Raw genomic sequence first — 13,035 nt, 5'->3', positions numbered from 1 at the left:
CCTAACTGCATCTTTAGGTGCCTAAATACCTTTTGTTAAATCAGGCCCTGTACCAGATATTAAACAAATGCAGCACTTGAGATAAGCCAGGCCCTCCTTCATCCTCTACAAAGCACCTAGTACATTTCTGGGGTACTATAATTCATAGAATAACAGCCAATAGGCCATACTGCCACCTTAGCAAAGTACTACCATCTGAAATGCCTCATGTTGTCTTCTCCGACTGTTGGGTCACTTTCAGTTGCTCGGCAAAAAGATATTGGACGTCTGGAATTCCAAATGATCTCTCTGAAGAGCTTGATTTTCTATTTTACAGCATATATTATTGTGAGCCCTCTTCCACTCCTCTGCTGAACTCCTCACACTTCACTGAGCAGAAGGGTGTGTGGGGAAATCATGCTGTACTTCAAGAAGACATTCACATCACGTTGGGTTAGGTGGAAACAGTAAACTTGATTTATTGAAAAAATCTATTACATTTATTCCTTTATTACACAGGTTTAAAATATTTAAAAATACCTCTTACGGGCATTACACTGAAATTTTATGACATGTTTATTGGACTTTGAAGAAATGTACAATGTGTCATTTGACAGTATATTTTTAAAAAAGGGCCTTATGCACTAAAAACTTTTTTTTCCATAGGTTTTATTTTTCTTATCAACATTTGTTCAAGTCATATATATATTAAAGGGTGGGGGAAATAAAATTACACAAAAAGAAAGTCTGCAAATACAAGAAGTAATTTTATTGCAATATACCATAGCTAAGTGGTCGGGGGGAATTGGAAGAGTTTGGAACTTCAGTACAATTACAACACTTCGTAGTATTCAACAGAGGAATTTAAGAAAAAGCAAAGACATGAAGTTAAAAAAAAAAAAAAGCTCCCTTGATGAGAATTCATAACAGAATCACATGACCTAGACAGAATCACCGGTGTGTGTGTAACTCTATATGGCTTTTTTTATTGAAGAGATGAATGCGCAACAGGTTTGAGATTCCCACTTGTTCAATTGGAATCTGAATTCTGATCTATAATACATAGATGTGATTGCTCTGCCTTACTGGTTTTGTATGTGATTTCCTTGGATAGCACCTTTTATTCCTAACTGGAAAAAAACAAGGATACGTTTACACCGGCTCTCACGGAATGAAAAGCACCGCAACCCGTTGCAATGTCACAGCTTCTTGTTTATTCCCCTAGCACTGCGACTGACTGACGGTCTCGGCATACTTTGCTTACCTCCCTTGGATCAAATTTTTCTTTCCTTTGCTTAGGATGGGGGGTGAGGGGAAAGGACATCATATATAGGCTTCTATTCACAGTAAATGTGATGTCATTTCCTTTACCATGATACACCCCCCCTTGGCTGAAGCACATGGCCATACCCCAGGCCAAATAATCGCCTGTAATATTTGTTTTCCAGCAGTGACCCAAACGAGAAAACAGTTGGGGAAAACCAATATATCTGCAGGTTGCAATCTGAATTGCCTAATGCTAAGTGAAGAGCCTTCCTGCCAGCCATGTGGGAAGACAAAGGAAATTTGCACATTCTCCTCTCTCTCTTTTGCTCTCTGAGCTGTTTTGTCAGCAATTACAGCTGAGGCAGCAAACAAGAAAGACAATTGGGCAGTTTCATCTTCACTTCAGTACATTGAACAAATACATAAATTAGCACCACAAAAATTCAGCGACTGAGTACAATCTGGCATAATTACCACCATATAAAGTGTATGAAGGTTCTTAAAAACAACAACAAACCAAGTAAGCACATTTAATACTTTCTACATGGGCCATATAAGCTACCATAATACACTTAAAGAAAAGAAGCAGCTCTTCTACATAACAAATATGAGGGTAGCATGCATTTATATCAAAGACTGTAGCAAACGTTTGCAGTCTGTGTTGAAAGTGGCTAAAGCAAAGAACGCTGGGAGATTGGTCAATGGCAGGGGATCACCAGTGTTGTATTAGTTAGTAAAATAGATAGCACCACAAAGAGAAATGTAAAAATAAAAAGCACCTTTTTTTTTTTAATTTTATTTTTAAGGTGGGGGGGAAGCGGATTTCCCTGCCATGTGCAATCTGCCATTTGGAATGGAATTAAAACAATAAAGAAAAAAAAATCAAGGTGAGTGTACAAAAAGGCAAAGAACCAGACGGGACTCTGATTTTCCAAATCAGGGTTTTACAAACAGGACTCTCAGAAAGTGGCACAAAATATATATTTAATTTTGCATCAAAACTTCTCCATCCAAGTTGTGTGACTTTTAAAATGATCTTGAAATTCATTTGTGGGTGTGGACTGATCACTGCTAATTTGGGCCTTGATCCTGCCAACACTTATGTACATTCTTAACTTTAAGCACAAGTAGTTCCATTGATTACGGACATACTTAAGGATGTGCTGTAGATGTTGGCAAGATCCTTGACGTGGACACAAACAATAGAAGTAACCTTAACTGCTCCCCTTTCTAGGTTGTTTGTTTGTGTGGGGTGCTGGTGAGAAAGGTTGTTCTTTTACAGACAGGGTCACATGCATGTTTTGAAGCCAAAAACATTTAACATTTAAAATAATATACAATACAAATATTTACTTACAAACATACAAAAATATAAGCACCTTTAATACATGGTAAGGAGATGTACAGAGTGACTTTACACTGTCAAATTCACTGATACGGGTTGTTAATTTTTGTGAAAATAATTAAATGGAGAAACTAAACATTCTGGAAATGACCATTTAAGTCTAATTTATGGGCTTTATCCAAAGCCCACTGAAATCAACAGAAAGGCAATCCTTGACTTCAATGGGGACTGGATCAGGCCCAGAATTCTCACATGATTTCAAGGTCAAGTTGAAAACATAGTTTCAAGTTTTTCTTTAAAAAAAAAAAAATCCATAAACAAGCACTTGCTGTAGTTTCATGGCAAGAAAGTCTTTGACCTGTGCTAATTTCTGTGCATCCGAGTGGAGGAAGTTCAGTCCGCCGGTGGTCGTGAAAAGGAGCATGCAGAAAAATGTACTGTAGCCCTTGACCGGTTTGGAAGGTTGCTTTGCCACCGTGGTGTGTTTAGGTCATGTGATTCTGAGCCTGCCGTGGGAATGGTTCTCCCTCCCTTTGGTGTGGATTCGGTAGGCATGGGCGCAGTGGCGCAGTGGAACTCAGGCAAAACAAGAAACAAAACAAACCCCCCCAAAAAAATTTTAACCCATCACTGTCCAGTTTCAGCACGTGCATGTGACAATTTTTTTTTAAATGGCGCAATGAGGTTACGCGGTTGCTCATTTGGAGACTCGTTTCCAGGTGGCTCCTTAGCCCATGAAGCAAGCTGGTCCCACCTCGAATCCAAATTTCTGTGACGCTTCTCCGAAGTCATTGAACAGGATGTCAACGATAGGTACTTGCTCTACTTTGGGTGTGTTGACCTCCAGGATAGTCTTTTGATAGCCTTTCTTTGTCTAATAAGAGGGAAGGGGGGATAAAAAAAAAGGAACTCAGATGAGCTAATAGTGTCATTAATACTAAATGACAGGTTTCAGAGGAGCAGCCGTGTGAGTCAGTATTCGCAAAGAGAAAAGGAGGACTTGTGGCACCTTCGAAACTAACCAATTTATTTGAGTATAAGCTTTCGTGAGCTACAGCACACTTCATCGGATGAATAAAAGTGGAAAATGCAGTGAGGATGTTTTTATAATAGGAAAAACCTGTTTCCCCTCGTTTTTTCCTTCCCCCCCCCCCCGCCCAGACGTTCTTGTTAAACCCTGGATTTGTGCTGGAAAGGGCCTACCTTGAGTATCATACACATTGTAAGGAGAGTGATCACTTTAGATAAGCTATTACCAGCAGGAGAGTGGGGTGGGGGGAGAGAAAACCTGGATTTGTGCTGGAAATGGCCCACCTTGATTATCATACACATTGTAAGGAGAGTGATCACTTAAGATGAGCTATTACCAGCAGAAGAGTGGGGTGGGGGGAGAGAAAACCTTTTGAAGTGATAAACACCCATTTTTTCATGATCTGTGTGTATAAAAACATCCTCACTGCATTTTCCACTTTTATGCATCCGATGAAGTGAGCTGTAGCTCATGAAAGCTTATGCTCAAATAAACTGGTTAGTCTCTAAGGTGCCACAAGTACTCCTTTTCTTTTTATTAATGCTAAAGTAACCCAAGTGTATGAATGAGCCTCATGGTAATCGTAAGCCATACTGGGTGGCTTACCCGGCACATGGAGATGATTGTACCAAATTCAGCCCAGATATAAGCAGGTGGAATTTCACCAAGTAAATGCAACCGCACCTGCTTGCAGCAGGAATGAACTGGGCTCAGTGTCTGAATGCAATACATTAATACAATTGCTCTGCTGAGTACATTTGTGCCTCCAATGGAAACAAATATCATGTCAGTAAATAGCTAAGTGTGCATTTGTACCAACCTATCAGCAAATAAAATATTTTAACTATTGTGCCATACGATGACATTACAGGGATAATAGTGCATATTATTGTCATACATATTATACTACTGACATGCCATGAAATAATGTAAAAATAAAAATATAAAACGAAAAAAGCCACAAAACTCAAAGTGTCATTCTGAAATCTGAAATTTCAAAATGAAAATTTTTTTAAACACTTTTTTCCCCAGAACTTTTGGTTTATGGGAAATTTCAAAACTATTTGGATTTGTTCCAAACTGGAATGAAAATAAATTTCAAAGTGACAAAATTTCACACAAACTGGGCAGTCCAAGTTTTGACCAGCTCTAGTTAGGATCTCTCTACTCCAGGCCAGAAGAAGCCATGAAGATTGCCTCATCCAGCACCGGACAAGCGTAGAGGTTAAAATAGGAAATGAGAAGGAATGGTTAACATAGGGGGGAAACTGGAATATGGATGACACATAAGGAGTGGGGGAGGTGAAAAACAAAGCAGTGAACACTGACTCAGGCCAAGATTTTTAGAAGTGACTCATGATTCTGTGCCTCCATTTTTGGGAGGTCCCTATGAAAGAAACCTTAAAGGACCCGATTTGCAGAAAGTGTTGAGCATCCTTGTCGGTCATCCAAAAAGGGAGGCAACCCAGTTTCAAAAATCTTTGGCCAGACTGTGGGGATTCTTTGCAGTTGCGCTGTGGATTATTTCTACAGAGGTTAAACCAAGCACATTCTAAAAGGGAAAAGGGGCCAGGCTATTCACCAGCTCCAAGACTCATTAATAGAATATATATACCTACCCTGAATATATATGTTCCACTGTCCTTGACACACACAATTGTATGGGGTGATTCATTTCCATTCAACAAAAACAGGGAGCGGTTACTGTCATGAAAAATGACTCTGGAGAAGCCTAAGCAGCCGCTGAGTGCATGCAGAGACGTTACCCCAGTCTTCAGCACATACCAGGGCTGGGACAGGAGACTAGTAAAATTGTTGTGGCTGCAGTATTGTTGTTTTAACTCCCTGAGGATGCTCGTGGGATGTTGAGCAAATGTGTGCAATTTAATTGAAATGTATTAGTTTGACTATTATCCAAGCGCAACAAAAAAAGACCACATTTAAAGTCTGATGGAATTTGCAAGGTGATGTTGACTTTTTATCATGCCTGCTGGCCACACAGTTATTTCCGAAATATAAATAATTATCAGAGGGGCAGAAGTGCACCCACGGGCATACAAAACTGCATAGACCAGTGAATTTATGGAGGGGCTTTTTTTTGGCTCTACCGTGTCCTCTGATTCATGTGTCTCGGAAGGACAGGCTATATCACAGCAACCAAAAAGGGGCTATAAGACCAGTGAAAACACATTCAAGTAATGGCCCAAACATTAGCACTGGAATTCCTTTGGTATTCGCTGTAACAGAATGAATCATGGCAGGAGTGTGCACTTGATCAGCTTCCACAGGAACTCTGCAACAAGGCCACATTGCTTAGAGAGCCATTATTGCTAGGACCCAATCCTTGCTGGCCTAACTCTGGCAAAAATTGTATTTAAGAACTTGGGAGCTTCGCCTTAGCAAGCCTGTGGCCTGTTTCTGCAAGGAATGGAGTGCCCTCAACTCCCATGAAATCAATGTGCGTTGAGGGTGCCCAGTGCTGTGCAGGATGAAATTCACCCTGTGCAGAAGATGACCACAAGTTCATGCACCATTTAAAGCCTCACAGGTGTGTAGACTGTGTCCTGGCTCCCTGCACCCGCAGATACCCAGGGACTGGCTGGCTCTGACATGAGTGGCTGAATAGCAGCCATGGCACTTAGGTTCAGATGTATGGATTTGGAAATGGTGGATGTTGCAGAGCAGGAGTGACATTCCCAAGCCCGAGTCATGAAGACTAAGGAAATTTACCAAATCCAGACCAACAGGCTACGTCTACATGGCAGCACGCAAGGCTCGTGCAGCTCCATGCCACAGTGAAAGGATCTGGCATGGGGAAGGCAGTGGGGAAAGGCTCTGAGCTCCCTGCTGCTGGAGACTTTCACGGCGGTGGGTGAGGGAAGGCTCTGGCAGGAAGGAGGCAGCGGGACGCTACCCTACTAAAAACAGCGGTGTGGACGTAGGAGGCATTGCTTGGGCGCGTAGAGAGCCGTGTAGGGTCTGTACTCTGGGGAGCAAGGCGTGTAGGGCACACTACTCGACTTACCGAAGCTCAGCCTCCCCGTCTATGCTGCCAGCTATACCTGTGCGAGTTGGGTGTGCACTGTCCGTCCCCTTTAGGCCTCCATAGGTGTAGACGTATATTTAGAGTGCAAGGTCTCTGGGGCAGGGACCATGTCCGCCCCATCGGCCAGGAGCCTAGCGCACCTCTGGGCGTGGAACAAGTCATAAATAACATGTTATAATAATCTTTGCTGTAGGTGCAGCCTGAGAAACTGAAAAAAAAAGAATGGGGCCAGGTGCCTGGTTGGAGTAAACTGACATAGTCTCACTGAAGTCAAGGGAGCCTGGAGATTTACACCGGCTCAGGATCCGGCCCATTCTGTTTTGACTAGTTTCTCTTTTTTGCACTCTTTTCAAGTACGGTAGCACAGCACAATTTAATCTGAGACTTAACCTTTGAAGACCCATCTCTCCAGGGGCTGTGTGGTCCAATGGATAGGCCACATAACTGGGACTCAGAAGACTCAGGTTCGATTCCTGACTCTGCGACTGTCTTGCTTTATGACCTTGGACAAGTCACTTTACCTCTCTGTGCCCATTTCTGTTCCCACAATTTGTCTATTTAGACTGTAAGCTCTTTGGGCCGGCGAGCGTCTCTTAGTGTCTGTGTAGCGGTTAGCACAATAAATCCTCAATCTCATTCAGAGTCTCTAGGTGCTACTGCAGTGGTAACGATAGCCACCAGTCACAATCCCTTGTGCTCTTGCTGTTTATTCAGCCCCATATTCTTCCATTTGTGACATCCAAACGGATTGCTCTAATAACAGGTTATGTTACAGTTTCTGGTAACAAACAACAACAGAGGCAAATAAACTCTTAAGAGGGCCTGTTTTCCTGCAAATATCCGCAGCTACAGAAAGAACACGGGAACAGGAATGTAGAAAACGTAGGCCACCCGAGCAAAATAATTTCTAACTGTAATGTTTTTCATCAAGCATATGGACTTTTAAATCTGGGATGCATGCTCTTCCAGCTTCCCTGAGACTTAGTACGGAAAGGTGAGATGGGGGGTGATTTTTCTAAGGCACATCATATTGTCAAGAGATATGAAATACTTGAGAATAAACTTCCCCTTGTGGCTTCTGAGTGTTTTCAGCTATGGGATGAGCACTCTTCATCTCTCTGCAGCAGCATTAAGAGAATGAGTGACTCTAATTGAATTTTCCATCCATGCTTCTGTAGCAAAAACACTCCGGCTTCCAAATGGAGTTCGACTTAATCTCTTAAATTCTATGAAGGGTTCACTCCCTTAGACGTCTCAATATTTTCTTTTTTTCTTTTAGTCCTGTGGATTTTGATCATCCCAGTGGCGGGAGGAGAGGTTTTGCATATGTCTGAGCCTTAGGAACCTGGGTCCCAGCATGAACTGAATTGGCAAACATTACACCAATTTTTCCAGACAGGTAGCTGCAATTTTCAGAAGGGCTCAGTGCCTAAAACTAGATTCCAGATTTTCAGAGGTGCTCAGCTCCCAGTTAGGTTAAAAAATACACCTTTGAAAATCTGGCCCTTATTTAGACTCATAGAATATCAGGGTTGGAAGGGACCTCAGGAGGTCATCTAGTCCAACCCCCTGCTCAAAGCAGGACCAATCCCCAACTAAATCATCCCAGCCAGGGCTTTGTCAAGCCTGACCTTAAAAACTTCTAAGGAAGGAGATTCCATCACCTCCCTAGGTAACGCCACCCTCCTAGTGAAATTTTTTTTCCTAATATCCAACCTAAACCTCCTCCACTGCAACTTGAGACCATTACTCCTCGTTCTGGCATCCGCTACCACTGAGAATCATAGAATCATAGAATATCAGGGTTGGAAGGGACCCCTGAAGGTCATCTAGTTCAACCCCCTGCTCGAAGCAGGACCAATTCCCAGTTAAATCATCCCAGCCAGGGCTTTGTCAAGCCTGACCTTAAAAACCTCTAAGGAAGGAGATTCTACCACCTCCCTAGGTAACGCATTCCAGTGTTTCACCACCCTCTTAGTGAAAAAGTTTTTCCTAATATCCAATCTAAACCTCCCCCACTGCAACTTGAGACCATTACTCCTCGTTCTGTCATCTGCTACCATTGAGAACAGTCTACAGCCATCCTCTTTGGAACCCCCTTTCAGGTAGTTGAAAGCAGCTATCAAATCCCCCCTCATTCTTCTCTTCTGCAGGCTAAACAATCCCAGCTCCCTCAGCCTCTCCTCATAAGTCATGTGTTCTAGACCCCTAATCATTTTTGTTGCCCTTCGCTGGACTCTCTCCAATTTATCCACATCCTTCTTGTAGTGAGGGGCCCAAAACTGGACACAGTACTCCAGATGAGGCCTCACCAATGTCGAATAGAGGGGAACGATCACGTCCCTCGATCTGCTCGCTATGCCCTTACTTATACATCCCAAAATGCCACTGGCCTTCTTGGCAACAAGGGCACACTGCTGACTCATATCCAGCTTCTCGTCCACTGTCACCCCTAGGTCCTTTTCCGCAGAACTGCTGCCTAGCCATTCGGTCCCTAGTCTGTAGCGGTGCATTGGATTCTTCCATCCTAAGTGCAGGACCCTGCACTTATCCTTATTGAACCTCATCAGATTTCTTTTGGCCCAATCCCCCAATTTGTCTAGGTCCTTCTGTATCCTATCCCTCCCCTCCAGCGTATCTACCACTCCTCCCAGTTTAGTATCATCCGCAAATTTGCTGAGAGTGCAATCCACACCATCCTCCAGATCATTTATGAAGATATTGAACAAAACCGGCCCCAGGACCGACCCTTGGGGCACTCCACTTGATACCGGCTGCCAACTAGACATGGAGCCATTGATAACTACCCGTTGAGCCCGACAATCTAGCCAGCTTTCTACCCACCTTATAGTGCATTCATCCAGCCCATACTTCCTTAACTTGCTGACAAGAATACTGTGGGAGACCGTGTCAAAAGCTTTGCTAAAGTCAAGAAACAATACATCCACTGCTTTCCCTTCATCCACAGAACCAGTAATCTCATCATAAAAGGCAATTAGATTAGTCAGGCATGACCTTCCCTTGGTGAATCCATGCTGGCTGTTCCTGATCACTTTCCTCTCATGCAAGTGCTTCAGGATTGATTCTTTGAGGACCTGCTCCATGATTTTTCCAGGGACTGAGGTGAGGCTGACTGGCCTGTAGTTCCCTGGATCCTCCTTCTTCCCTTTTTTAAAGATTGGAAAAAGGCTAATGTAGTGCCAGTCAACCGGGACTTCCCCCGTTCGCCACGAGTTTTCAAAGATAATGGCCAATGGCTCTGCAATCACAGCCGCCAATTAATTCAGCACTCTCGGATGCAACTCGTCCGGCCCCATGGACTTGTGCACGTCCAGCTTTTCTAAATAGTCCCTAACCACCTCTATCTCCACAGAGGGCTGTCCATCTCTTCCCCATTTTGTGATGCCCAGCGCAGCAGTCTGGGAGCTGATCTTGTTAGTGAAAACAGAGGCAAAAAAAGCATTGAGTACATTAGCTTTTTCCACATCCTCTGTCACTAGGTTGCCTCCCTCATTCAGTAAGGGGCCCACACTTTCCTTGGCTTTCTTCTTGTTGCCAACATACCTGAAGAAACCCTTCTTGTTACTCTTGACATCTCTTTCTAGCTGCAGCTCCAGAACAGTCTAGATCCATCCTCTTTGGAACCCCCTTTCAGGTAGTTGAAAGCAGCTATCAAATCCCCCCTCATTCTTCTCTTCCACAAACTAAACAATCCCAGTTCCCTCAGCCTCTCCTCATAAGTCATGTGTTCCAGTCCCCTAATCATTTTTGTTGCCCTCTGCTGGAGGTTTCCCATTTTTCCACATCCTTCTTGCAGTGTGGGGCCCAAAACTGGACACAGTACTCCAGATGAGGCGTCATCAATGTCGAATAGAGGGGAACGATCACGTCCCTTGATCTGCTCGCTATGCCCCTACATATACATCCCAAAATGCCATTGGCCTTCTTGGCAACAACGGCACACTGCTGACTCATATCCAGCTTCTCGTCCACTGAAACCCCTAGGTCCTTTTCTGCAGAACTGCTGCCTAGCCATTCGGTCCCTAGTCTGTAGCGGTGCATGGGATTCTTCCGTCCTAAGTGCAGGACTCTGCACTTGTCCTTCTTGAATCTCATCAGATTTCTTTTGGCCCAATCCTCCAATTTGTCTAGGGCCCTCTGTATCCTATCCCTGCCCTCCAGCGTATCTACCACTCCTCCCAGTTTAGTATCATCCGCAAACTTGCTGAGGGTGCAATCCACACCATCCTCCAGATCATTAATGAAGATATTGAACAAAACCGGCCCCAGGACCGACCCCTGGGGCACTCCACTTGATACCAGCTGCCAACTAGACATGGAGCCATTGATCACTACCTGCTGAGCCCGACAATCTAGACAGCTTTCTATCCACCTTATCGTCCATTCATCCAGCCCATACTTCTTTAATTGTTGGCAAGAATACTGTGGGAGACCGTATCAAAAGCTTTGCTAAAGTCAAGGAACAACACGTCCACTGCTTTAGCTATCAAAGAAAGAGCTGAGTTTTTAAAAATTTGGCCTGAATTTTTTGGGTAGTGAAACTTAAAAATCTGGCCTGAACTCTTGAAAATCAGGCCCTTAGAATCTAAGATGAGCCTGCAAAATATGTGCAAACACAAATCCCACAATTACATGCACAAACGGCAAACATGCATACCTACATCTGGGTGAATCACAACTCAATTTACTTGCACCAATACCTGCTTATACACAAATGCAGGCAAGGTGCGTGCTATTTTTGTGGTTAAATTTAGGCACCTATATTTCCAATTCTTTTCTCCAGTGGAAATTTTGCCTCCATAATCTCTCTCTCTAAGGTACTTCAATGATCCCTATTAAAATAGTTTTGGAACACCTCACAATCTTTTACTTATTACTGCTATTATCCCCATTTTACAGATGGGATACTGACACCCAGAGAAACTTGTTCCTGATCACACAGGGTGCCTGGTCACACAGGGTGCCATGATAGAGCAGGGAACTGAACCTAAGTCTCATATGTCCCAGGCCAGTGCCCCAACCACTGGAATCATCCTTCCTACAGGATTAGGCCTTGTGTAGGATTGCCCTATTACCAGGGGAAAGGCTTCAAGCATTGAACTAACTGAACCCTCGCTTCCTAGATCCTTTGTCAATTTTAAGAATGAAGTCATGCAGTAGAGGTACATGGTAACACAATCCTTTTAAATCAGGAGGCTGATCAAATATCACCAGGCTTGCATGCTTCAGATGTACAAATTCATCACAATACCACTCCCCACTCTGGGAAGTTGGCTCTGGTTTTTCCACTGCATGCTCCCAAACCCCAGCCTTTCAGGATAGATTTACAGACTTCACTCCTCTGTGGAATCATACCATTGTGTAACTATAAAATAAACTGCTTCCAAAATACTTAATTAAAGAAGAATTGAAAGACTTCTATGTGGTAGGTAGGTAATTATTGTCCCCTTTACAGATAAGTAAACTGAGTCATTGAGAGGTTAAGGTGAAAATGCTCAGAAGTGGCCACCCATTTTAAGCACCTTGCTTTTAGGTGCCCAACAAGAAACACTGAGAACTCAGCATAGGTACTGAGAACTCCCCCTCCTAATTGAAGACAGTGGAAACTAACTTCTCAGCACCTCTAAAACATCAGGTCCCAAGTCTTCCAAGTTGGGAACCAAAAAACGGAAACACTTGAAAATTTTTGAAGTGACTTCCCCCAAAATCATACACTGAGTAAGTGGCAGAGCTAGGGAAGAAAAAGCCCTGAGTCTTGACTGACACCCCCGCAGCTCTAGTTACTAAGCCAGAATGACTCTGCTTTGTGTGTAGAAGCTCCTCCTATGCCTAACTCTGTCAGCGTGTATACTTACTGCACAACCGTCTAGGACAGCCCTTATGTAAGGGTTGTTGTCGTAGGACATCTCCTCATCGTTGGAGCCCAGGAAGCGGATGGCTTTGTCGTAGCTGCCTGTGGTGGCATCCTGCCATGCTACAGACTGGTAGCAATTATAGGTGATGTTCTGGTTTGCGGAGGCACTCAAGAGCCTCAGGAAAGTCATCTGCACCACTCCGATGGGATTGCCGTCCGAATCCACGTAGGAAAGCTGAGAGAAATGGAAAACAGAGAAGGGGAAATGCTAGGCAGTGATGTGAAACATGCCTCTGGGAAACGCAAGTAGCCGATACAGAATTATGGACTCAAAAATGCTCCGTGGGAGAGTTAATCTCTTCATGGAAAACCGATACCTGTCATTAGCATGCCACCATCCCTGTCATCTCTACCCATTCTTATCAGCATCCTGTCAATGGACACTTGCACTCCACTGCAGCTGGCATACATGTCACAGACAAGACAGTCTCTTT

At 43.7% G+C, this 13,035-nt stretch overlaps 1 protein-coding gene across 3 annotated transcripts in view; it reads right to left on the bottom strand.

Moving 5' to 3' along the window:
* Positions 1 to 727: 727 nt before the first annotated feature.
* COL5A1 (collagen type V alpha 1 chain) overlaps positions 728 to 13,035 on the bottom strand; it is a 252,466-nt gene continuing 240,158 nt past the window's right edge. For all 3 annotated transcript variants that reach the window (XM_048822900.2, XM_048822901.2, XM_075120566.1), the window contains exons 65-66: positions 12,543 to 12,776; positions 728 to 3,464 (exon numbers count right to left, since the gene is read on the bottom strand). In XM_048822900.2, coding sequence (XP_048678857.1) covers positions 3,318 to 3,464; positions 12,543 to 12,776 — 381 coding nt within the window. In that variant the 3' untranslated portion in view covers positions 728 to 3,317. The remainder of the gene's footprint in view (positions 3,465 to 12,542; positions 12,777 to 13,035) is intronic.

Source organism: Caretta caretta, chromosome 16 (assembly GCF_965140235.1).
Source record: "Caretta caretta isolate rCarCar2 chromosome 16, rCarCar1.hap1, whole genome shotgun sequence".
Classification (NCBI taxonomy): Eukaryota; Metazoa; Chordata; order Testudines; family Cheloniidae; genus Caretta; species Caretta caretta.
The sequence above is the reverse complement of the archived record's forward strand: the minus strand, read 5'-3'. Positions and strand labels throughout refer to the sequence as shown.